Source organism: Clarias gariepinus, chromosome 15, assembly GCF_024256425.1.
Source record: "Clarias gariepinus isolate MV-2021 ecotype Netherlands chromosome 15, CGAR_prim_01v2, whole genome shotgun sequence".
NCBI classification, from domain to species: Eukaryota; Metazoa; Chordata; class Actinopteri; order Siluriformes; family Clariidae; genus Clarias; species Clarias gariepinus.
In genome coordinates, this window is record NC_071114.1 from 14163503 (window position 1) to 14188561 (window position 25059).

At 37.9% G+C, this 25059-nt stretch overlaps 2 protein-coding genes across 2 annotated transcripts in view; both read right to left on the bottom strand.

The window, feature by feature from the left end:
* The window catches only part of hcn2b (hyperpolarization activated cyclic nucleotide-gated potassium channel 2b), a 39406-nt gene extending 25727 nt beyond the window's left edge, over positions 1 to 13679 (bottom strand). Inside the window, exons 1-3 of the mRNA XM_053512472.1 lie at positions 12816 to 13679; positions 9870 to 10293; positions 5981 to 6142 (exon numbers count right to left, since the gene is read on the bottom strand). Of these exons, the coding sequence (XP_053368447.1) occupies positions 5981 to 6142; positions 9870 to 10293; positions 12816 to 13606 (1377 nt within the window). The 5' untranslated portion in view covers positions 13607 to 13679. The remainder of the gene's footprint in view (positions 1 to 5980; positions 6143 to 9869; positions 10294 to 12815) is intronic.
* A 2215-nt stretch (positions 13680 to 15894) lies between these two features.
* On the bottom strand, positions 15895 to 24463 carry bsg (basigin). Its single transcript, XM_053513110.1, has 9 exons — positions 24212 to 24463; positions 20775 to 21125; positions 20063 to 20231; positions 19584 to 19669; positions 19253 to 19389; positions 18603 to 18876; positions 17459 to 17483; positions 17295 to 17366; positions 15895 to 17156 (listed from the first exon to the last, which is right to left on the bottom strand). Exons 1-8 carry the CDS (start codon positions 24273 to 24275, stop codon positions 17306 to 17308), a joined length of 1167 nt encoding a protein of 388 aa, XP_053369085.1. The 5' UTR covers positions 24276 to 24463; the 3' UTR covers positions 15895 to 17156; positions 17295 to 17305.
* Between the last annotated feature and the right edge of the window lie 596 nt (positions 24464 to 25059).

Genomic DNA, 25059 nt, shown 5'->3' on the forward strand with positions numbered 1-25059 from the left:
AAATCTCCTCTTTGGTCTTCCTCTAGACCTCCTGCCTGGCAGTTCCAACCTCAGCATCCTTCTACCAATATATTCACAATCTCTCCTCTGAACATGCCCAAACCACCTCAATCTGGCCTCTCTGACTTTATCTCCAAAACATCTAACGTGGGTTGTCCCTCTGATAAACTCATTCTTAATCCTATCCATCCTTGTCACTCCCAAAGAGAACCTCAACATCTTTAGCTCTGCTACCTCTAACTCTGCCTCCTGTCTTTTCTTCAGCGCCACTGTCTCTAAGCCGTAGAGCATCGCTGGTCTCATCACCATCCTGTACACCTTTCCTTTCATTCTCGCTGATACTCTTTTATCGCACAACACACCTGACACTTTTCTCCACCCATTCCAACCTGCCTGTACCCGCCTCTTCACCTCCTTTCCACACTCCCCGTTGCTCTGGACCGTTGACCCCAAGTACTTAAAATCCTGCACCTGCAGATAAGGCTAATTGGCGTTCCCAAATTTGCCCATAGAGTGTGTATGTTCCCTGCGATGGATTGGCACCTTGTCTACGGTGTACCCCACTTTGTGCCCTAAGTCTCCTGGCCCCAAGTGACCCTGAATACAGGATAAAGTGGTATGGATGGTGAGTGAGTGAGTATAGGGTAGCAAAATATTAATTAATACACTGTACATTAGTTGTATAATAGAGTTTGGCTATGTTTATCTGTTTAATGCTCCACATATTTATATCTATATCTGGATTTAAATTTGAGTTTAAACTTGGATATGAACTAAGTGTGCCCTAAACTTTAAGGAGGATTAACCTAATTTAATTGCGACCCAAACCAAGCACTTACTAAGGATGAATGAATAAAAAACTGTATGTTCATGTAAAAAAATTGGGCCTTATTATTGCTACACTGGCTTCAAAACTTCATCTTGAGGATGAAGTAACACCTTTCACTCACATGATTTTTGGTGCGTCCCATGTGCGTCCATGATCCCATACCTGCTGCTAGTCTTAACTAGAAGCTCTGTGAAATTTTTAGGGTATGTGTCTGTCACATCCTTGTCATATCTGCACATATTATGTCCTATTTATATTAGCCTACCGTGCATAGTACTTCTGACTAATCGTCTTTATCCAATGATCAAGGTTTCTTCCTATTACCATCTCAGGGAGTTTTTCCTTGCTACTGTCGCCCTAGGCTTGCTCACCAGGGACAAACTGACCATTTTGATTCATACAAATTCACATTTCATACAAACTTAAATAATTCTTTTGATTGTGTAAAGCTGCTTTGCGGCAATGAAAATTGCTAAAAGCGCTATACAAATAAAATTGAATTGAATTGAATAAAAGATTTTGATCTGATAGGTGTAGTCTCCTCCACGATGATTCTCTCCCCATTCAAAAGGCTGTCCAAAGTACAGACTAAAAGGTTTGAAAAGTATGTAAATAATATCTTATGGCCTTCATAATCACCAGATGTCAACCTAAATAAAATAACATGTTAGACCCTTTATTGGGCAGCTGTCCACGTCGCCCTTTTTTAAATCTGCTTCTGCTATCAAGTACAGTTCCAGAGACACCTTGCCAAGGCATATTAAAGTTTAAAATATGGTGGCCAAAATCTTTTTTATATGTATTTTTTTTTCATGGTTCAAGTGAGATTTCAACAGCATGGAGGCTTAGCTGTTATCAAGGTCGCCTCAACCTCCAGAATATTTTATTTTCTCCTTGTGCTTGGTGGGCTTTCTCTTGGTTCTCTGGTTTCCTCCTACGGTATAATGACATTTGCTTTAGGTTGATTGCCATTTACAGTTTGCTAGATTGTGTGATTGGGTGTGGGAATGTTTGCTTGAGCCATATGATTGGCTGGAATCCAGGGTGTGGCCTGCCTTGTGCCCTGTGTTTCCTGGGGTAGACTTTAGGTCCCCTGCGAACTCAAACAGAGAAACCTTGACAATGAATGAATAAATGAATGGTAGATTTTGTTCTTGTGTGGTAAGGATTTAATCAATATGTCATGATACATTTAAATCACAGGGCTCTTCCTGGTACAAGATGCTTTAGCGTGGGTTCTGTGCAGGGATTAGAGAAAGCCGGGTCACAGATCAAATAGTACAGATGGAACAAAGATGATGAAATGGTCGCATTGACCCATCAGGCTGTAAATAAGGTCCTGTGGGAATTACATCCAAACCATCTGGAAATTATTTATATCTGACTAAATGAAATCCTAATATGATTGGCTGGGTAGTAGGGCTCTGACCTTTGTTATTTGTCCAATGTCAAATTCCTCCATGTTTCCTGATTGTTTTTCATGGTCACTCCATTAGATGGGAAAAGACGATTACTGTACAACAACAGTTCTTATTGCAGTATTAACCTCGAGATGAACATTCTCATCTTTCATTCTCGTCTTTCTGTAAGTTTGGAAATGTTGAATATCTGTTTTAATATCCGATTTTTGTTTTAAGATGTATTTATTGTGCCTGTATATATATATTATATAGCTATATACAGCTATAGTGTCACCTAATAAGGATTTTTGCCAATATTAACAAGGTAATCACACATACTTGTACTTAATTAATGAGCAAAACATCTGCTTTCCATGTTTATCATCAGGAACATATTGTATGGACGACAATCAGGGGAGAAAAAGAGGTAAGTATGGACCTTTGTGCATATAACTGTGTTTTTCTGCTAAGTTGTGTCTTCTTTTGTTGTTTACCATGATAGGCAGCAGATAAGGCTAAAAAGATATCTTCTAATTTGAAATTGATTCATTATTTTTATTACATCAGTAAACATGGCTAAGAAACTCATTGCAAAGGTTAACCATGCCAACCCACCGATTTTCCAGACAATTAACTTTTAATTTTGCTATGAAAGATGCTGCGTGGCAGTATTAAACGTTTCCCTAATGAAAACCATAGTGGAAGTAGTTTTTACACCTGGAAGTGTGACTAGCCAGGGAGAATGTTTGTGATTCTGAAGCGTTTGGTCCAATACATTTATAAAAGCTATTAAATGTTTTGAAAGTCATAAGTCAAGGTTGAACCAATTTGTTGGGAATACAGTATATAGGGACAGGTACTGTACATCTCTAGCTTCTAACATCTTAAGCCAGAACACCACCCAGGCCACATGTCCATAACGATTTCTTATGTTATTGTGAATGAACATGTGCAATTCTAAAAGCAATCAAGCATTTAAAGTTAAGATGCATGGAGACAAGGTTCATCAAACAGATCATTCAGCTCAGTACAGTAGACCATGACATCCTTCTTTCACGCTTAGAACACTGGGTGGGAATTAGAGGAACAGCTCTAGATTGGTTTAGGTCCTATCTTACTGAGAGAACTTTTTCTGTTAGCCTTGGGGATCTTGAGTCATCATCAGCTCATCTTACATATGGGGTCCCACATGGGTCTATCCTTGGACCCCTTCTTTTCTTGTTGTATTTGTTGCCGCTCGGTTATATCCTGAGAAATCATGGCATCTCCTTTCACTGCTATGCAGATCACAGTCAAATTTATCTCCCGTTAAAACAGAAGGAAGGCTACTCTGTAAAGGCGCTGTTAACATGACATAAAGGCTTTTTTTATGAATTTTAATGATAAAAAGACAGAGGTGTTGGTATTTGGTCCTGATGCCAGGGGCAGAGTTCCACCTCTGGATTTAGGAGATTTGGAGCAGTATGTTAAACCCACAGCGTCGAATTTAGGGCTTATTTTTGACCATGGCCTTTAATTTGATAAACAGATTAGTGCTGTGGTTCGGTCCACTTTCTTTCAGTTGAGGCAATTGGCTAAACTTAAACCTGTTTTGTCCTTTAGGCTTTTCGAAATAGCCATCCACGCCTTCATCACCACTCGCATTGAAGTCCATTTGGACGTTTAAGTCCAATCTTAAAACTCACATGTTTTCTCTGGTGGATAAACCCACATGAAATGTTGATTTTACATATTGTTTTGATTAAATATGTGTGTGCTGAGATTTTAATTATGTTCCTTTTTATATTATTTTATAATTTTTTTTATTATAATTATTTTTTTTTATTTAATTTTATTTATTTTTGTAGATTACGATATTATTTTATTATTTATGTGAAGCACTTTGGGGCATTCTTGTTGTTAAAAGTACTATACAAATAAAGATGAGTTGAGTTGAGTTGAGAGTTGAGTTAACTTCTGGGCAACAAAATCACTGAAGAAGAAAAAGGTGCTGGCTACCTATCAGCCCCTGTTAGTCTGCTAGTTCAAACATGCTATCCGTATGGCTGGTCACAGTAACTTCAACATGCATTATAACTAGAAGTCATGATACACTTTTCACAGATGGATTGAGGCAAGTCAGGCCTTCTTAAAAACCTAATGTGAAATAGTGCTTTCTTTTGAGTGTCTTACATTACTCTGTTATGTAACATGGGGTAGATGATTTCACCTTCATCTTTAATTTTTTTTAAACAACAACCTCTGTTGTCACTTCACTAATGAGTCCATAGAGGTTAAAAAGAGTCCATGAAGAGGCAACAGAGAAGATCCGCTGCAGAAGTCACTATGGATCATATTTAGAAAACTGGAATCACTACACAATGGTACATCCAGTTTATTTTACACACTGATTGGTTCCCCTACAGTCTATTTTGAGACTCATGCTTGTCAACTGACAACCCCTGATACAGGATACTATCACAACTCTATTACACATACACAGATTCTGAGCTCCTCTTAAAATAGGCTGTTTTTCAAATTGAGATGGATAGACATGTTTTTTCCAGTTATTATGGAAATGACATGATTCTTTTTTTATTTGATGCGCTCCATAAAACCTATCCTCTAGCATCCTCACATCAGCAGGTGGGTATCAGCAGCTGTTGTAAAATTTAGCACGGAAGCCAAACAAACCGAATACACACGGGAAAGCTTAAAAAGCATACGCATACACCTCTTCCTGTCAACGTCTCACATGGTGACAGTGGCTTTGAGATAAATTTTACTCTGAGTTTTCTCTAACTGAGTCTTAACTTATTTTCATCCATCAGAAGATAGTGACTAATCTAAGCGTAGGTGTGGAGATCAATCGTACACTACGTATCCTTGAGTGTCTGTGATGCTACTCAAACAGAAGTGTGTGCATTTTCTATCAACAATAACTAGAGTAAAGGGGAGAAATGATCCATTAACAGAACTTAAGTGGAACTCCACTGCTCATTCAACTGTATCAGTGTCGATAGTTGCTATTTCTGAAATGGTAAAGCTCATCATGTGTGACAGTGAGAGATGATGGACAAGTAATGAAAGTGCAGTATCAAAAGAGAAGCGATTTTCCGGAAATGAATATCTATATTAGATATTGCTTATCAATAAAAACACTGCTTATTCAACTAGATCCTCGGGTCAAAAGGTGTTCTAAGATGTGGCTTTTTTTGTACCTGCTTGAATTTACTGGGATTTAAAATGTATTATTTTGAACTTCTGTTAAAACAAGTGCATTAGTGCCACCAAAACCCATAAAGAATACATAGAATGGGATGAACACATGAAGCAGGGGCTTATTTTTTTTCAAGGCTAGACTTGATTCATGCAGCTTATCAGAGTCAATCTCCCCTAAATTTGATCTCCAGTTGGACCAAAGACAGAGGCAGGAATTAATTCCAGGGGACATGAGAAATGATGAATTGAATCACAGCAACTGTTAATCTAGAACACTTCTTTTCACAAAACGGTGTTTTGCAAAGTAGCTAAACATAGTCCAAATCAAAAGTACAAATTTCATAAAATGACAGTCCGTATTTCTACAATGACAGTCAAACTGAATTGAAATAGCTGTTTTTACACACGCTTTAAGTGCAAATACTTTTATAGAGCCAGTGGGAAAACCCATCATCATATGTTATTCACACCTTATTCTCAGGTCATCTCCTCCAAGCAAATAGGACACAAATTACGCACATGGAAGAACCAATTTAGAAACCAGACTTACCACCATCTTGTTAAGGGAAACCCAGCAGTCAGAGGGAAAGTCCTGCAGCATGGGCACGAGAAACTGCAGGCAGCCATCCCAGTGGCACAGCAGCAGCATCATCCCAATCAGGTTAAAGATCCGCATGACAGCACTCGCCAGGTCATAGGTCATGTGAAAGATCTGATGGGAACCAGGAGTGAGCGACATCAATGATATATAAATCATGCATTATATTATATTATATACTTTGTGAATAATTCCCCTATTACAGTTTAAGTTCTGAAGTAGTCAGTAGAAGATGTGTGAAGACAATGTGTTTTATTTAAAATCGCCCAAGAGAAGACTGACCAGATTCAGACCAGTCGGAATGAGTTTTAATTTGGGATGAGAGGGTTGGTGTAAACATTTGATTATCTATTAAACAGGAAAATGCTAGAGCGGTAATATATAGCATCAAATCATAATATATATATATATATATGATCAGAGTAATTTCAATTAAAGATATATTGTCTATATAAATGTGGACACAGTTTTGCCTCAAACATTCATAGATTTCCCACATTTGCCTTTTATACCAGACAAGGAGTCAAAAATAATAAAAATCTGATGTTAAAAGGTAAGCAGATCCTTTTTATGACTCCAGCTAACAAATAGCCTTTAGTATTGTATTTTCTCAGTAGGATAGTGTAGTGAAGATATATTCTCTGTTCTTATAAGGACACTCCTCCTACAGAACATTTACTACCCATAATTAGTGGCTTTTATAAGGGATGTGTGTTACATGATATAAGTGGTCTAATTTCTGCCAAGATGCCCTAAGAGGTTGTCACTCGGACAACTCTGTAAAACCTTTCTGACCCTCTGAATAGCAATCTAAACTGCCCTTAGGACTAATGAGCCATAGTAACACTGATTGAGAATTTAAGCTCGGTGTCAAACATGATACCTGCAGACCACAATCCCTGCATATTGATTCTGGATTGGAAGTAAATCTCTGTCTGGCCAAAATCCTAGCAACCTGCCACGCACATGTCAGGCTTGTATTCCAATACCATTATGATATCCCAATACCATTAGGACATTAATTTAGAAAAGGGGAAAAAATTAATTGGTTAGACCTCCAAAAAGCCACAGATGCTGGAAAAAACGCATCACACTATGATGTCACTCAATGTGACGTCACTCAATGTGACGTCACTGAAAGTGATGACACTCAATATGATGTTCCACAGAAAAGTATTTCCAGAGGAAGCGTGTATCAAAATCATTGGGGTGCGTTTGGGCAAACAACACACAATAACTGACTTTCTGTTGAGTTGGTCCCATGACATGCAATGTGAAAGTTTTTCAGCTCAATGAGCTTCAATTGGTACTGGGTTTCGTGTGCGTATGGGAATGTGTGTATGAGCTGTGCAGCAAAACCCCGCCCGGGGCCCAGACTCTCAGGCATCCTAATGGCAGCAACCTGTCTTCCTATTTTCATGAGTTTTTGAGCATGTTAAGACCTCCAAAAAGACCAAAATGTTGACGAAAAAATCCTTTTAATCGGCACTATGACATCTGCCCTATGTCGTCATAGAGTGTGAAGGGCCCTATTGTTTTTCTAACAATAGGGCCGTTAACACTCTATGATGACATAGGGCTGATGTCATAGTGCTTGGGCCCTAATAAAACACTCACAGCTGAGTCAGCAAAAACAGATCCTCTTCAGAACTATATTATTATTATTTAGTTATCCACTTCTACCAAATCTAGTTATGGGTTTGTCAATTAACCAATCAACATTTATTTGTATAGCACCTAAGTTGAACCATGGTGCTTCACGGCATTAAAACAAAATAACACACATACAATTATTTTGAGACATTTTGCGGAATTATGTTTTAATTGCTGAGTTATCATTTTGTTAACTGATCCATAAAGCCTGAAAACCTGCTTGAATTTCCAATACTACAAATAGTGCAGATGTGAAACTGCTAAATAGCATTGCTGATTAAATGTCCTTTCCTAAGAGGAAAGTCTAGGTAGGTAGCAGAATGCTATTATTATTTGACCAGAAAAGCCCCAGGAAATATGTTGCCAGGCAATTTGTGTTACTGCAGCCGTACAGAGCTTCAAATCATAATTGAGCAGTTTCAGGCTGGAGGCTGAGATGGTCATCATGGGGGAAACAGTTCAGTTTTATTATCTTCTGTTTTATTTTTATTTCTTTAACTTTTAAGGATTTCGAAGGTTAAAGAAATAAAATGAACACTAACTTTTACAGTTTTAGGTCTATACAACACTGTTTCTGCTGTGACATAAAACAGGTTTCAAACAACAACTTTAAAAAAGTAATTCAACAACAGGTTTGTGTGCATCACAAACAAATACAAACACCTAATATCTATTTTGGAAAAAAAATCGTATAGACTTATAAATCCTAGGTATCAAAATAATTAGGCATAATGGGTTAAACTATTTCTTTTGCAAAGATATGCATTCCATATGCATTTTTCCCCAAAGCACCTTCTATTTTAGAGCTTATTAAAGTTTCTGTCATAACAGCAAGAAATGTGAAAGTCTGCTTCTAAAGCTGACATGCCTGGACAGCCTATCACAAAAGCCTCTGGAAGCATTAACTGAAGACCTTTTCTGCTCATTTAAGACGAGCATCGGGGTTTCTCTTCATATGTAAAGCAAAGGTGGTACAATAGGCAAAATTTTCCATTACAACAGCTCTGTGGAAGGTTATGCGGCAGCAGGAGGCGGAAGCTCATGAATGCGATAAATCCCTTTCTCTCCCCTCTTGATGTTAGCACCTGAATGATTGACACATTTAGATTTATTTTATAGCTAAAGAAAGGGCTATCGAGCTGGTCATTCAGCCGTTTTGTTCACTCTGGTCACTTTGGATGAATATTACTGTAAAGTGGATGAACTGTATTTAAGTGGGGTAGCCTAAATCTGTGCAGTTCAAGGACAGAAACAGCAGGACATTCTCTGTCCCAGAAAGGACACTACAGAAGTGAATTTAATTTGGCACTAATGTTCTCTATATAAATATATGCCTAATGTAAAGAATACAGACACTACCATTGGTATTGATACATTTTATACAAGTACTATGCACTTTTATCAAGCATTATAATAACTACTAAAATTATGGGGATATCCTTATTTTCTGCACTTTGTATTGAACTTATTTCTTTCTATCTGCATAAAATTAAACCCCTTAAAAAAGCAATAATAATTTAATACTGCATATTTTGGATTTTAGTTTATTCACACACAGGATCAATGTAGAGCAGCCAAGCCGTTCAAGTGTGTCAAAACAAGCAAACCCTCTGTGACATCACCCATAGGTGTTCTCAGGAGTGTATTTGAAGCTCAACTGTGGGAGCTTTGGTCATCGCCATCTTTGTAGGAGCTGACGCCGCCTAAACCTTTGTTAATCCATAAACGGGCAAAGGGGCGGAACCAATCTAGCTAGCTTAGGTTTAGTTTAACTAAAACAGTAAGGTGAATTAATCTATATTTTAATGTTGTTTTGCATTTAATTGAACTCTTTTCATCCATACTCTACATTTATTGTAGTAAGTTAAACTACATTTTCAGTTAGCTGATTGGCTATAGTTGTGCATACCTGATTGACCCCTAATAATTGTATTCCTTAATGTAATTTTAAGAAAGGTTTAAAAGTTCTGTTTTTTCAGAACCGGATGCTACTGGCATGTTTTTGAGAAAAGAGAGGAAACTGAAGGAGCCACAAAGACAAGTAATGTACATACAAAATTCCAGATGGGCAGTTATCCAAGATCAAGATTGAAATGGGTCCACACTCGTGACAAATGAAATGTTAAAATCTCATTTTTAATCTTATTGCTGCTTTAGACAGTTTCAGTTCTATTACAATTTCTCTTACCTCCTCCCACTGATGGATGTAGCGAATAAGTCTGGAAAGTCTCAGAAGCCTCAACAGGCTAAGGATTTTGGTGAAGCGCACGATCCGCAATGCCCTTGCTGTCTTATAAACCTCAGAGTCAATGCCTTTCTCCACAATGAGAAAAATATAATCCACAGGGATAGATGAGATAAAGTCCACTACAAACCAAGTCCGTAAATACTTTTGCTTGATCTTTTTAGGGTCTAGAATGATCTCTGTGTTGTCCTCAAAGACGATGCCTGTGCGGAAGTTGAGCACCAGGTCCATGAGGAAGAAAGTGTCTGAGACCACATTGAAGATAATCCAGGGTGTGGTGGTCTCATCTTTGAAGAAGGTGATGCCAACTGGAATGATGATTAGGTTGCCCACCATAAACATCAGCATTGTGAAGTCCCAGTAGAACCTATGGGGCAGAGAGAACAAACACAGACTTATGTGGAACAGAAACAAGTCGTTTTGTAATTATCTAAAAACTACCGGGAGAAATCAAATACAATATGTGCTTAAAAGGTGGCTGTGCATTGAATAAAAATGGATTTTGCATTCAGAACTCACAGGTGTGCTAAATAATAGAAACAGCAAAAAACATGTCAAGTAAAACAAATTATGACAAAATGATTCAAATATGAAAAACGCTGACTCAGAAAGATGCCGCAAAGGCCAATTTCACTGAACAGACTCAATGAAATGATGACTCAATAAGTAGCTTAAATTACAGGTTTATTTATAACAGTATTCCAGGAAGGTCCACACTGATGCTTAGGACACAGACCTTATCAGTTATTTAATACATCCTTATTACTCATACAGTGCATCCATGTTCTACATCCTGTGTCAATGATTTGGCTGAATCCCTGTTCACTGTGTACATGACACATGATAAGGGCATGTGAAACTTAAATATGTGAATTGAATGGCTGCAACGAGTGCATATATATAGAAACCCTTCTTCTATTAATAGCACCACTAGGACACTGAAGGCATAATGGTTGCATACTTTGCATTTAAATGATTTGCAATCAAATGTTAGCAATCGCCACATACTTAACATTAAATGTCAGTTACATTTCTGGTCTAATGTCCACAGAAGGGAATTATGATTTACACTCCGTAAAATGAGACAAACTGTTAAAAGCCATAACCTGCTTCATTCTTTTTTTATGCAGAGAGCATGCTTAAAGCTGAACATTATACCATCACAGGGTGGTAACTTCTTTTAGAGTTACCATCCTAAAAAATTATTATTTAACAGCACCTCAGATTAGAGTCAATATGAATACTGTACAGTGCGCACGTAGCAGACACATCTCAATATTAACCGTTCAAAGGAGATTACTGCATATTTTGGATGCCTGCAGCATTGTTTTATAATGTAGAAAGTAAAACAAATCAAGAAAGACCATGTAATTAGAAGGTGTGTCTAAACCTTTGACTGGTACTGTGTCAAGAGGTTTTTCAAAATTCATAGTAACCCTCCAATCAAACTCTTATTGCTTTACTGGATGCTGTGAGTATCCCAGCCAGTATTAAACACTTTAGATTTGTGAGTTTGTAGGAGTCAAAGTTTTCATATCCAGACTGCTACCTAAAGCAGTGGTTTGTGGTTTCACAGAAACACTGTTAAGACTCCCCCCTTCTCCCATCCAACCATATACACCTTTTTTCAGACTATATGACTCTATGACTTATGAATTGCTTTCATCCCTGTAAAACCTCTCATTGGTTTCAGACATACACACATATATTTACCTTTTATTATATTTTTAATGAAGGTACTGAATAATGCAAAAGAGTTAAGATGGTTTTTACGTGCTACAATGCTAGTAAGAAGATTTCAAGGAGTAAAAGAAAAGAGTCAGATGTAAATACTGTTCAGCTGGTTGTTGAGGTAATTTCAGGTCCCAGAAAATGTAAATAAACCATGAGAATTGCATGGTGAATAAATAATTTGTCTGAAGTAGCTCTGAAATTAAGCTTACCATGTTACAAACAATCAAACTAAAGCTTTACTATTATTCTGCAATATTTCACTAATATATATTACAATAGAAATCTTATCGCCACATAGTACAAATAAACATACACATGTTGAATGAGGTATCCCATTTTAACGTTATTTCGCCTGCATATATGTTGCATATGATCTTTACAAATCTTCTCCCTGAGCAAGGTCATCACAAGGACATCCACAGCAAAGGTGAGGAGATGAAGACAGCAACCCAGGGTCATCCTTTTTCAGTTGGAGTTTTTTATATTGATGAGCAGTGGTGAGGTGGTGCTGTCCCGGGTGCTGAAATTCTACCTTTACACGCATCGTGATCGCGTTTTAATTAACGGCATGGGCTGCATCTCAAACCGCATACTAAATACTATGTCAAAATACACCACCACACCACGTTTCCATAGTTACCGTAGGTGGCGTACTATTTTTGAGAGGCTATTTAGTATGCGAGTGAATACCAGTGACACCCCTGTCGGATTCTTTTTTATATTATTTGTGCAGAAAGAGAGCATGGAGGCATTTGTAGTTCAAACAAAGCCAGCTAAAAATTAAACGCTTTAATGGACACATATCCAAATGATAAACGTACATGAGCACATTTTACTGCTTGCAATCGTGAGTTTTTTTCCCCCCACGGTGTCATTTACTTACTTGCATCCTTTATTCTTTTTCCAACTTGATTAGTACCAGACTAGAAAGTTTAGCCCATGTAAACAAGTCCATATAAACATGTTTTGCCTGAGTTAACAATAAATAGTTAATTAACAATAATAAAACCTGACAATAAATAGTTTACCAATAAATTATTTGCAAAGTAATTTTAAAGTAATTTTTAGAGGGAACAGATGCACATAACCAATGTAACTAAATTTTTCTTTTGTAAATAAACATGCATGCATTCAAGATCTGTATGCTCACAATACCTGAAATCACTGTACGGGTGGATGATCCAGTTGCCGGCAGATTTTACTCGCTCCTGTTCTTTCTCGACTGCTTTCTGGCTGCCAAACATGCGCAGGGAGAATTTGTTGACTCCGGGCTGCAGCATGGAGCTGAACTGCCGTTGCATGTAGGTCTGACTGTCCCTGGCCTCTCCATCCTCCGCTGTCATCTGTCCGTCCTCGGCCTTGGAAAGCGCGGCTGGTTGCGCGGGATTCGGGTCAGAAAAAGCCACCCGAGAGTCCTTCTTCTCCGTCTCAGGGGCTCCGGTACCAACGGGCGTGTTCGAACCATCCATGGTGGCGGAAGGGCATGCGCTACCCGCACTTCTTTCCTCAGGTGTGACCGAGCCACCTGTCTGCTTCTCCTGTTTGGAGAGGAGTGAAGGCGAGCTCGTGTCTTTCCTGCAGTCTCCGTTCACAGCGCGTCTCATGCCGACGTCCTCCTCCTCCTCCTCTTCCTCGCCTTCGTCTACTTGCTCCACATCAACACTAGTGGCCGAGGTCCTCGTGTCATCGTCGTTGCTCGTGAAACTGAATCCAAACCCGAAGCCGCACGCATCGCCCTGGCACAGAGAGACAGGCGCACGGTCTGTGTCGCGCGACGCACGGAGCTCGTTTGGTCCGCTGGCGCTGCTGTTGGGGGTCTGGCTCGGTGCTGCTCCCCCTCCTGGAGTGAAATACCTGGTCCTGGAAGGGTCAGATAAGCCCCCGCTGTCGAGCCTCGAACGCCGCTCGCGGCCGCGGTCCTCGTCGCCATCCTCCGCTTCGTCCATGGCGGTGAAACGGCTTTTTCACCAGGCGGGTATCAGAGTGTGAAGGCGGAGACGCGGCGGCGCGGATTTACTTCTTCCCGACGACACGGACTGTGGCGGAGAGAACGCGCGCGCGGCGCGTTGCTATGGCTACAGGGGCATCCGTGCGCTCCTTGCACAGCCTGGAGCGCCTTTAAACCGAAACCGTGATGCCCATCTAAATATATTTATTTTACAGTAGGAATAAAGGTTGAAAAGTAAGAGCAACTGGTGACAATAATAATAATAATAATAACCATCTTTATCATCAATGGATATATTCATAGGTCTAATAATATAGGCCTATAGAACTTACATCTAGTTATTTTTTTTATTTATATAAAATTGAGAGTATCTGCTGTTTAGCCAATACTTGAAATAATAAAATCAAATACTGTATCCAAATGAAGTTAATGCTGTATTGATCAGGTGTGGCTGCAGCATTTCACGTGATCGTTATTTTGTTTGGTTTTGAAGGTGATGATCTGATACGCTAAGGCATACTCACTCATTTATTCATACAGGCAGTAGGGGCTCGTTTGTGAATCGATGCCGCCACCTGGTGGTGGGTAACATCACTGCATGTTTAATTAGCGCTGTAACTTTTTCTGTGGCGCACGATATGGCCTAATTGTTCTTATTGCGTCCTACTGAAAACATGACCTAGTTACTGTATATATGCAGTTAAGTACTGTGTGTATCACAGTTAAACATTCGCCTTATTTTATTACAAATCATTTTCTTGTTTTGAGCAGGCGAATGCTATCTTTATTAGTATAGTAACAAAAGTTGCGCTTTTTACTTCTGCAATTTGTGTGCCTGTGTACGTCAATATCATGTGCAATATCTCTTAGCAATATCAAATGTAAAAATTAGTTATCAATATCATGTGCAATATTACTCGTTATTGTTGCTATGTAAATTCTGCACCAAAATCTGCTTTTTGCTCCTCTGGTGCTACCGGTTGCTGTCTTCTCCTAGTTTATCTCATGGCTAGTTTGCGGATTTTCTAAAAAAAAAAAAAATAAATAAATAATCATAATAAATAAATAAAATTATACATTATTATTTCACTTCTTTTTTGTATAGGTTTGACTCTTTGCTCTTGGAGCAGTCTCTAGCACAAGAATTTCCTCCGGGAAATAAAGTTTTATCTTATCTTAGTACACACTGTGGTAAACATCATTGTTGTGCCAAAAGATCAGTGTTAAACGGATGGCATTTAGCCACTACTTTCCAAATGTAGGTTTGTGAAGATTCTCAGTCTTTATTTCCAGATATACTGTTGGTGGTATAAGAATCCATTGTTCAGAAACACACTTAAGTAACACTTACTTAAGTCATAAGCAAAAACAAAATTGGTTAGTTAAAGATTGGAAAATGACCACCAGCCTTAGATGCTGTTCATGGCAGATTGAAGTAAAATCTATATGGAGGCTTCTGCTAACCATCAACCAGTCCACTCATTTTCCTCTCAACTATCAACAACTGCAGGTTACTGCCTGCAAAACTGTTTTGTTTTTTTTGTGCACCATTTTGTGCATAAACTTCTGTTGTGCGTGAAAAATTCCACCTGGCACCAACAACCATGCCATGATCGTACTGCTTGCCAATAGTATTATCACAGGCATATGTTCCTAACAAAGTACATTTTGTTTTGAAAGATTAACTTGTTTCACTATTCTTATCAGTGGAACAGTAAGTTACAGAAACTTGCTAGATGTTTATCAGATTACATTTTTTTTAAATCCTTTGGAATGAGGGTCATTTTTAATTATTTTAGTTTTTAAATTTGTTTATTTCAATTACAAGAAAAAAAAAAAAAAGTCTTCGCAGGTGGGTGTGTCTGTAAATTCAAAGACTATTTGCCTGCATGCCAAGTTTTAGAAGTACTTTTTTTTTTTTTTTTTACTTGTGCAGGTAAGACTAATTTTATTGTGCATGATTTTCTCCTGAAACACTGTAAATTTTGTACAACGTTTAAGTACCAGGAAATCCATGCATATGTATATCTGTGAACACAGGGTTAAACAGGACAGGGCATGCTGCTATTTAAAAAAAAAGTTTCACCAAGTGGGTGGTTATGAGGCCTGACCCTAGGTGAAGTCACTTGTGATTCAATAACAGCACATCCTTAAATGTGTTATTCCTAATTATGTTAAAGTTTTAATTAAGATACTTGGTCTCAACAGGTGCTAGAAGCAAGGGTGTAAAGGTTAAAATATTTCATAGGCTTAACTCATATCCGGATCAAACAGACCAGCATAATGTTAAAATCAAACCAAATAACTTTATTCAGACTGTGCAAGTCAGTAAAGGTGACAATTTAAGATTTCCTATTTCTCTAAGGCAAAATAATTTACACTAGCTCAATAAAGTTTAGTATTCAACATACCTGTTTAACGACATGGCACAAATTCAGCCATCATTTTGTAAATAGGATGGCTTCCGAATTGCACACAGGGAGAATGAATACTCAGGTAAATACTTCAACTAAACAGCACATTTCCTTTAATTATACATCTATAATAGCTTTATTATGGATTAGTACTTGAATGTGTAGTTGTAGTACTGGACTGTGTATTCTGCATCATCAAAGTAGTTAATGGCACAAATTGTATGCTTGGTCCTTTTCAAATCATGTTTACTGTTACTATTACAAAAACACCAACACTGCCCTTAATTAAAAAGCATCACAAAAAAAATCTTGTGTTGTAGACTAAAACATTAATCTGGGACAAGATCTAAAGAAAAAAGTGGCATTTTGTAGTTAATTATAACAGTGCAATTCAATATACGGCAATAACAGCATGTGGTTGGTTGTGTGCTGCAATGTCAATATGTCTATGACTAAAATTAAGCATGTACAATGAAAAACATTAAGGCTTACAGGGGAAAAAAAACTGCCATAAAAGAGAAGCAAGTAGGAGAATCACTTAATAAACCATCTCATTGCAGTAGTAATAAAGCTCAACACACAAAGCCTCTGTAAATTCAAAAATGCCAAATGGAGCTTATAAATACGCTTTTAGAATAGATGCAGAACTATAACCTGGATACCAAATTTTTAATCATGGTTTAAATTACCTGCAGGAGATTGTATAAAAATCAGCCATTTGCATTTAAACACCCCCCCTCCCCCGAAAATGCTAGCTGATTGTACAGGCAGGTTGGAGCTGTAACTGAAAACAATTTGGTATCTAAGCTAAATTGTGCGGCACAGTAGAGAAAGTCAACAGGAAAAACCATCTATTGTTCATTTCCACATGAAAAGGGGTTCACTAAAACACACTTCTACAGCAAGAATACAAATCATGCATGGACCAACAGCCCCCCCCCCCTAAAGCACACTTTTTAAGAACAAGTTCGCTGGCAGTACAATACAGAGAGGAATACTGAAAAAAGAATGAAAAATGAAAAGATCAATATCCCAAGACATTTACACTCAGGCAAAAACGATTATTCAGATATTGCAGAGCACGATCTTGGAGCCACACATGCTTTTCATCTTGATTAGTAGTCATCAGGATACCTACAAGTGGAGTGAAAAGAAAACAAGAAGTCTTTGTATGTGACATGCTTTGAAATATGCTTCCTTGATCCAAAGGGGAGAAAGGGGGGGGGGGGGGGGGAAGGGGGGGAGTGCTATTTTGAGTATATTTTGACTTACATCAAATCCTCCTAGTTGGAGTTCCTTTGACGCACATTTTTGTCCTTGTGGTTTGTAGCAGAGTTGCTCTTCCTGAAACATAGAACATTATATTTCCTTAATTTCCCTTTATTAATCACTCAAAAACCAAGGATGCAAACAAGGTGGGAAATAAAGAGACTTACAGAGGGGCTGAACCAGAGTCATCATCTAGAGTCAGCAAGAAAGAACATGAATGGACATAACACAGATTAGATTTCAACAAGTAACATGAAATATATAATCAGAATTTAAAACTGTCAAGTTATCATACGACTGCACTTGTTATATGGAACCAAGTTAGCAACCCAGTTTTCTGTACGCCTACAGTCACAAGTAAGCAATACCAAGAAATATTAATGAGCCTGCCCACCAATAATTAAAGGACAATTAAACCCAATAGTTTGGCATAACTTAGAACACTATGAATATTCCATGCACAATGCAGTTACTCATGCATCATAACCACTAAATATGAAATGTTTAACCCAGTGTAAATTTTCCATGCAACCTCAAACCCAGGACCACGGGCCATTGGCATTAAAGCCATTCCCCTTCATTTCATTTTCACACCGTTACATACTGTCTCCTAAACTATAAACAGCGAACTGAACAGTGAAAGATTGCAGTGTAACCCATGCAATGAGAATTTGATGCAGAAAGCATGTGCAAAAAATGCTGCTAAACATCTCTTGATCCCTGCAATATTATGTTATTGTACCAAATACATAAATGAACAAATCTGGCCTGGGTAAGATCAGACTTTTTTTCCAGCACTTTCATTGTATGTAGTCAGAATCACAAATGAATAAATGTGTTATATGTATTATTTATGTAACCAGAATTTAGTTAAAAAAAAAAAAAAAAAAAAAAAAAAAAAAACTCATCCCAGTAACCAATGAAAGAGCTGTTCGCTTTTCACCATTAGCAGCTGCGACTAAGCAAGAGAAGCACATGTGGACTTCAAAAAATTGCTCCATGTTCCTAGCCTGAGTAAAACCACTTCAGCCTGACATGCAGTTTTGAACACTTACCACAACGTAAAAGCAGCAGCGAACAGAGAAATAAACAACGTAAATAATAAAACACAAACTCGACTAAAATCACTGCAAGTACTTTTCAAAGAGATAACAAAAGATATACAAGAATGCAAATTACATGATGAGATAAGGTCAGGCATACAAAAAAAACAAAAAAAAAAAAAAACATCTGATCACTAATACACATACATTCGTTGTACATTCAGTGGGCTGCAAGCAAAGTCAGTTAAACCAAGTGGCTGATGCATACCGTCATTAATCTCATCAGGCTTTCTCCGCTTCTCATAAATGAAGATGATGGTGATGAGGATGATGACCTCAACCACAATGCCAAGGAAAGGCCAGAGAGCAGCCAAGCGGCTACGCACACGTAGGTGGATCTTGTCACTTGATTGTGTGCCCATAGAGTTTTGCCCAGAGCACACATAATCACCACCATCTTCATTGTTTAGGTTCTCGATGGTCAATGTGGAATTGTTGGGTGTGCTCTTGATTGTATACCTTTCGGTGCCATTTGCAATCATCTGAGCAGCATGAAAGATAAGTCAAGTAATAGGAAGTGTTAATATATAGGAACAATTTAGTTTACATTATATTGTGCAGTATACACAATGCACAACCTAAATGCTCAAACTAAAATAAAAATAAATAAAAATATATATATGCATAACACCACACGTGAACTTAGACATACTATAAACATTTAAAACAATGTACACAAAAACTGACTACAGTCTGGAATTATTGCAATGCAAAAGTACCCATGCTAATGCTAGTTTCAATAAAATTAGGTACAAGTCATAAAAACTTAACAAGCTAAGGCAGCAGGCATATTTAAGATAAATGTGTTTTCTACCAACACTACTTATCAACTTAATGTGAAGTACAAGAAAATCATACCTCATTTCCTGACTCTGTGACCCTGTACCATGTCCAGTCATTGACCAAGGGGTAGCTGTGGCAATCGCACACCAGCACCGCTTTGTCATTCTCATTGGCATTCTCGGAGTGCTTGTGGGCCATAACAAGAAGAGCACCTGCAGAAAGGAACACTGCATTAGTTAGAGTAATGTTTTTAATGACCAAATATAAATAATTTATAAAAGTATACAAATGCAAGTGAAAGAACAACTTAGTGCTAAATTATGTAAATTTCTAATTTACACTGTAATGTCTGTGCTGTGCCGTGACATAACGCCTACGTCTTTAATAAAGAAGAAAACATTCTTACCGTTTACTGCGATGTCTTTTTCAGCTTGTGGCTCAGAGTGAAAGACGCAAGTATATATTCCAGAGTTGCCCTCAATCTTCGAAATTCTGGGAAAAAAAAAAAAAAAAAAAAAAAAAACACACACAATATCGCTCAGTTCATAAATATTTTGTATATCCAAAGAAGAGTACCCAAAGCTCATTTTCACACATGAACTGACTACCACATTGCTTGCTGTAATTAAAGATAAAGGTGACTGAATGAAATCTTGGAATTTTTGCCCAAGGAGTGCATCTCTTCAGACCAGACAAGTTAAAGTACAATATTCCTTCGGGATAAAATTAATTCAGATGTAACCAAGCCAAAATAAGTGGCTCCAACTTGCCATTGGCTCTTTGGTCAATGCTCATCTACAATGTTTCTCCATTTTAGAGTTTAATATTATAAATATTCCACATAAAGGAACATGAGATTGGTTAATTAGTGTGATGAGAACATACGTGTATTCAATGTAGAGGTCTGATCCATCTTTCTTGGTGCCCCCGATAATCTTCTTGTTTTTTTCCCAGTGGTGACCCTTGACTACGGATTCTGGGTTGGTAAAGTTGCAGCTAAGTGTAGCAGAGGTCTGGTTATTAATGTCTGATGACTTACCCACAACCACAGGCCCTGGAGAGAAAAAAATAATTAAATTAAATGAACTCACTCAGCATGTAATAGGACATTTAAATAAATCTACTAGTAGGGAAATGAGGATAAAGAATTAGAGGAAAACCAAATGAAATAAGGCATAGGAATAGCAACCAGTTAATGGACTGGAATTCAGGTAATGCCAAAAAAAGACTAAGATAATGCTGAATAAGGCAAAATTAATGCAACAAAAGGCCTAAAGAAAAAGGAAGATAAACCATTAAGTCAATTTCTTATTCCAATAGCATTACATTATATATTGGTAGTTCTACACTAGGAATCCCTGAACACCATTCACATAACCAGTGTTGGCAAACAGACAAGACAACAGAAATATTGCACTTCATGTAGCAACTGTACTTGAAGGAAAATAAGGTATGCATAAATTTGCAGTTAGATACAGTAATGTCGTGGGCCAGTCTGTGATGGAAGGGATAACACAGAAGGAGCAATACAACGGTAAGGACTGGAATCTAAGGACTTATCTAACTGTGGGCTGCTGCTCTACACTTCACCACTCACTTTCAATCACAATAACATTGGCCTGTGATCGGATCCACTTGACTTTGGGCAGTGTCCTCAGGGCATTGCGGTCAGGGTCGTTGGAAGCACGGCACTCATAAACACCAGTGTCGTTGAATGCGAGATTGTACAGAAGCAGGGTGCTGGCGCCATGCTGGATGTAGGTGGTGTTGATGCGTACACGATCATGCCGCGCTCCCTCAAAGAGCTGAGATGCCGTCTCATTGGGCTCAATGCCCTCTATAAACCACCACTGCACCTCTGGGATGGGGCTCCCTATTACCTCACAGTGCATAACAGCGCCATCACCTACCAGCTTTGTCTGTGACATAGGTGACTTTATAAAACCCGCTGCCGACAAGTTGCAAGGATTAATTTGGATTCAAGGGATGATTATTATTATTATTTTTATTATTAATAATAGGCAGTGGTGATGGTGACAAAAAAAAAAGAAACAAAAAGAAGACTGTTAGACTGGAAGAAGGTAATGCAAAGAATAGTGCTCATTTGGTTTTAGGCATTACATTGCATGAACAAAGGCTGACTTGCCTTAATTTCGATACGGCAAGATATACAAAAACAAAAGGAAGAGCCAGGACATTTGGGACAAATTTCCCCAATGTTTGCTGTGTGGGCACTGAAAACAAATTAAACAGAAACTAAGCGCAAAACTGAAATTGAATAAAAACTTAAAATGTGCCCCATGGCGTACTTAACTTCTAAAGAATATAAACTGATGCCTTGCCAATATTATTCCAGTTTCACAGAAGCTCAAGTACTCTTCCGATGATTCTTGAAAGCTTTTCTTTTTTGTTCCAGTAAACAAAGTTTGCAGAGAAAAGACTGAGTCTTAATTTAAACCCCTATGAAGATATTTCAATGGAACTCCAAAGAAAAATATACAGAGGCGACAACCTGGGAGCACATGCGTGTCCAATTTATAAACAAACTTCAACATCAATGCTGAGGACATGGATATTTTTGGGGGAGGAAATGGCAAACTATTTTTCTCTCAAAGCAAGTGTGTAAAGTACACTCATGTGCCCCATTATTTTCCACAGATGTAATAAAAAGCTCAGTATCATAATCACAGTATAATACTGTATTTCTGTAATACTCTATTTTATTCCACCCACTCTGGCTCCTTGAGTTTACAAGTTGATGTGATTGAATAACATTTGACCTTTAAACTTAAACATGCTGCATATGTTTTTGGCCCTTTATAAAGATCACCTTTATGGTATTAATAGCATAATATCAGATGTGACAAAAACTTGATAACCTCATTTCATGTTGCAAGGGTTCAATTTGTCTCATCCCATATTGAAGTAAAAATCTTACTAGCCATGTGTCAATGCTACAGTACATGGTCATACCCCAGCCATTGCTGATCTCAGGTCCTAAGAATAAAATAATTTGCTTTTTTTGCTTGTTTTCCTAAAAACACGAACTCAAGAACCAAAAAAGTCATAATAAATATGTATACTTATCCCTACTGAGAAATGAAAGACAACAAGACAGTTTCACAAGATAATGTACAGGAAACATGTAGTTTGTCAGTCACCACACTCTCTTTTTAAATGTAAAAAGGGCACTTTGAAGTTGATGCAAAATAAATTAATTTGAATACATTTTTTTAATTACAACTTCTGACAAACCACAATTACTTTATGTACTTTATTGTTTTAACATCAGAGTTATGGATTACAGGATGTTCCTGATCACATTGCACAACCATTGTGTAAATCTGTCCCACAATCAGAAATGTTCTCATGGACAAAATGGCAGTTGCTAGTCAGCCATCACACAGAATACCAGACACATTTATATCTGAATAAATACCTGCATGGCCTTGTTAACCCAATTATCCAGCCTAAACAGGCAGAAGGCTCAAGGGAAAATCCTAATTTTAATTCTGGTGTAGATGATGGCTTCTACAGTATGACTGCTCTCAGTTAAGTGGATTAGTGTTGTTGCCATCAGATAATAGACAAACTCTATATACTAGCACAAAGGTGGCCCTAAAATGATGGGGGGAGGAAAAAAAAACTGTGACATTTAATAGCAGTGTGTAGTCAGTGGGTGGGTTTAGGTACAGGTTTAGCTCAGCAGACTCACAGCAACCCATACCATGCCTAGGTCTATTTCTAACTGTGAACCTGAGGCTGATTAGGTCAGGATTAACAGGGGATTGGGCATTCATTTAGCTTTTGCCCTGAGAGACATAACTTGTTACATCATGGGTATGGATAATTTAAAATAAAAAATATTTTTTTATTTTAATTTTATTTAATCTTTTACAGCCATACCCTAAACTCAGAGCGTTTTGCATGCTCAAACATGCAAACCTCATGTTTGAGCTCCCCTTTTGTTTGGCAGCATGTTGTCATGGATTTCTACACCATGACCATTCAGTGTTATGTTATAATGAGCTTACACTAAATCCCTTAAAAGGCCTGGGCCTGCCTGAAAGGTAGATTGTGCAACAGATTGGTCAATATTACTATGCTCTAAAGCATCTTTTCTCATACAGTACATTTAACTTCGTTAAGAATAATTCTATTAGAGAAGACAATTAGACACAGGTTTTATAGTTGAACTTAAAACGGTTTCTTATACATCAACTGCCTAGAACATATGGGTTGAGAAAAAAAAACTGGTTAGACTTAACCTGTCCAACCAATTACGTTAAAATCAATCATGTAACATGAGCACAATATAACGCATTGTTTTAAGGGGCTGCACTGTGGGCAGCCGCAAGGAGAGTAACTCAAAACGACGCCACAATCCCACCAGGTTTACACGACCTAGCGGTTAGCCTAACAACCCGGAATGTGACCTTAAAACGTAACTAATTATAACTCGCGGCCCAACTTACCTAAACCACACGATGTCTCTCAATAAGGTGACTTTAGAAACCGTGATGTACATTTATTTAGCAACACAGAGTTCAAATAATTCGTGTTATACATGTGGCGTGCTGTTTTTATTAGACGAATTTTGTTTTGAATCTATGTCTACAGGTTAATAGCTAGTAGATAATCGAGACAAAAAAATAGCACAATTAACACATATTAGGGGAAAGCTCGATAATCAATAATCATGAATTTGAAACGACGAAGGGTTAAAGGTTATAATGTAAAAAAAAAAAAAAACGTTCGTAACTAAAAGGCGTCGCTAACCAAGTTGCTAGCCAGCAAACTGCCTAGCTAGCTAACGCGAACGAAAATTATTATATTAACATAGAAAAACATTTAAAGCATTACCAAAATGTCGTATTTAATAAAATGCATTACATTATCATTAAAGTCACTCGACGCTATGTCAATCTAAAACACGTTTAAAGTAACAAAAGCAGAAAGCAAATAGGCTAGTGTAATGTTACACCATTCAGTGATGGCCGGTCAGCGATAAGCACAGAAATACTGCGGGCTTACCTGTCGTCGCATAGGCCTGTTGAAAACTAAATAAAATGGCACCAAACACCCACAACAGCCACATGTTGACCCCTCAAGCTGGACAGCTGTTTCTCTGAAGTAAGAGACTGGATTAAAAGTGTGAAATCTGCCGTCAGTTTACAAAACAGAAGCGAGGATTACACGATCGGGATTTTATGACTAGCCGCCCGCTCCTCGTCCTCTATTTGATCCTGAAGCGTCCGAAAACGAGCACGTACGCACAAAAACGTGTTTACGTCATCAGGTCCTGTCGCTCCCGACGTGCGTGAGAGTGAATAGCAAACCGACTTATATAACAAGTGTTAAACCTGCACGCCCTAAATCATGCACTGAAAATGTTATGGGAGAAAATAAACCTTCGTACAACACACTTGCTCGTGTTACACACACTTGGCCTGATAGTATTACTTTTTACGCAGAAACACAAACCAAACTTGCACTTTGATCTCTGTGACTATTGCACAACAAATACATATTAACCGAACATTAACAAAGCCTATCATAGCGTTAGTACGCCATCATATCACGTGATCAACATTTATTCTCTCTTCACATCGGACACTTTTTTTGTTTTTTTGTCCAATCCTCTTTTATTGTTAAGGACGTGCATTGATTTCCTTTTACTTTTGGTTTTAATCAGTGTTTCAACAGCAGCATTCAAAATCTTTCCCAAATACATTACGCTACAGTAATTATATCTATACGTGTTAGGCTATTTTCCAGGCACAATCATGTCACCTAGAGGCGAGATCTGGTATAACCATATATACCAGATACCAGACAATCCATTGTCTAATTATTAGCTGAACAACGCAATGTTGTATTTT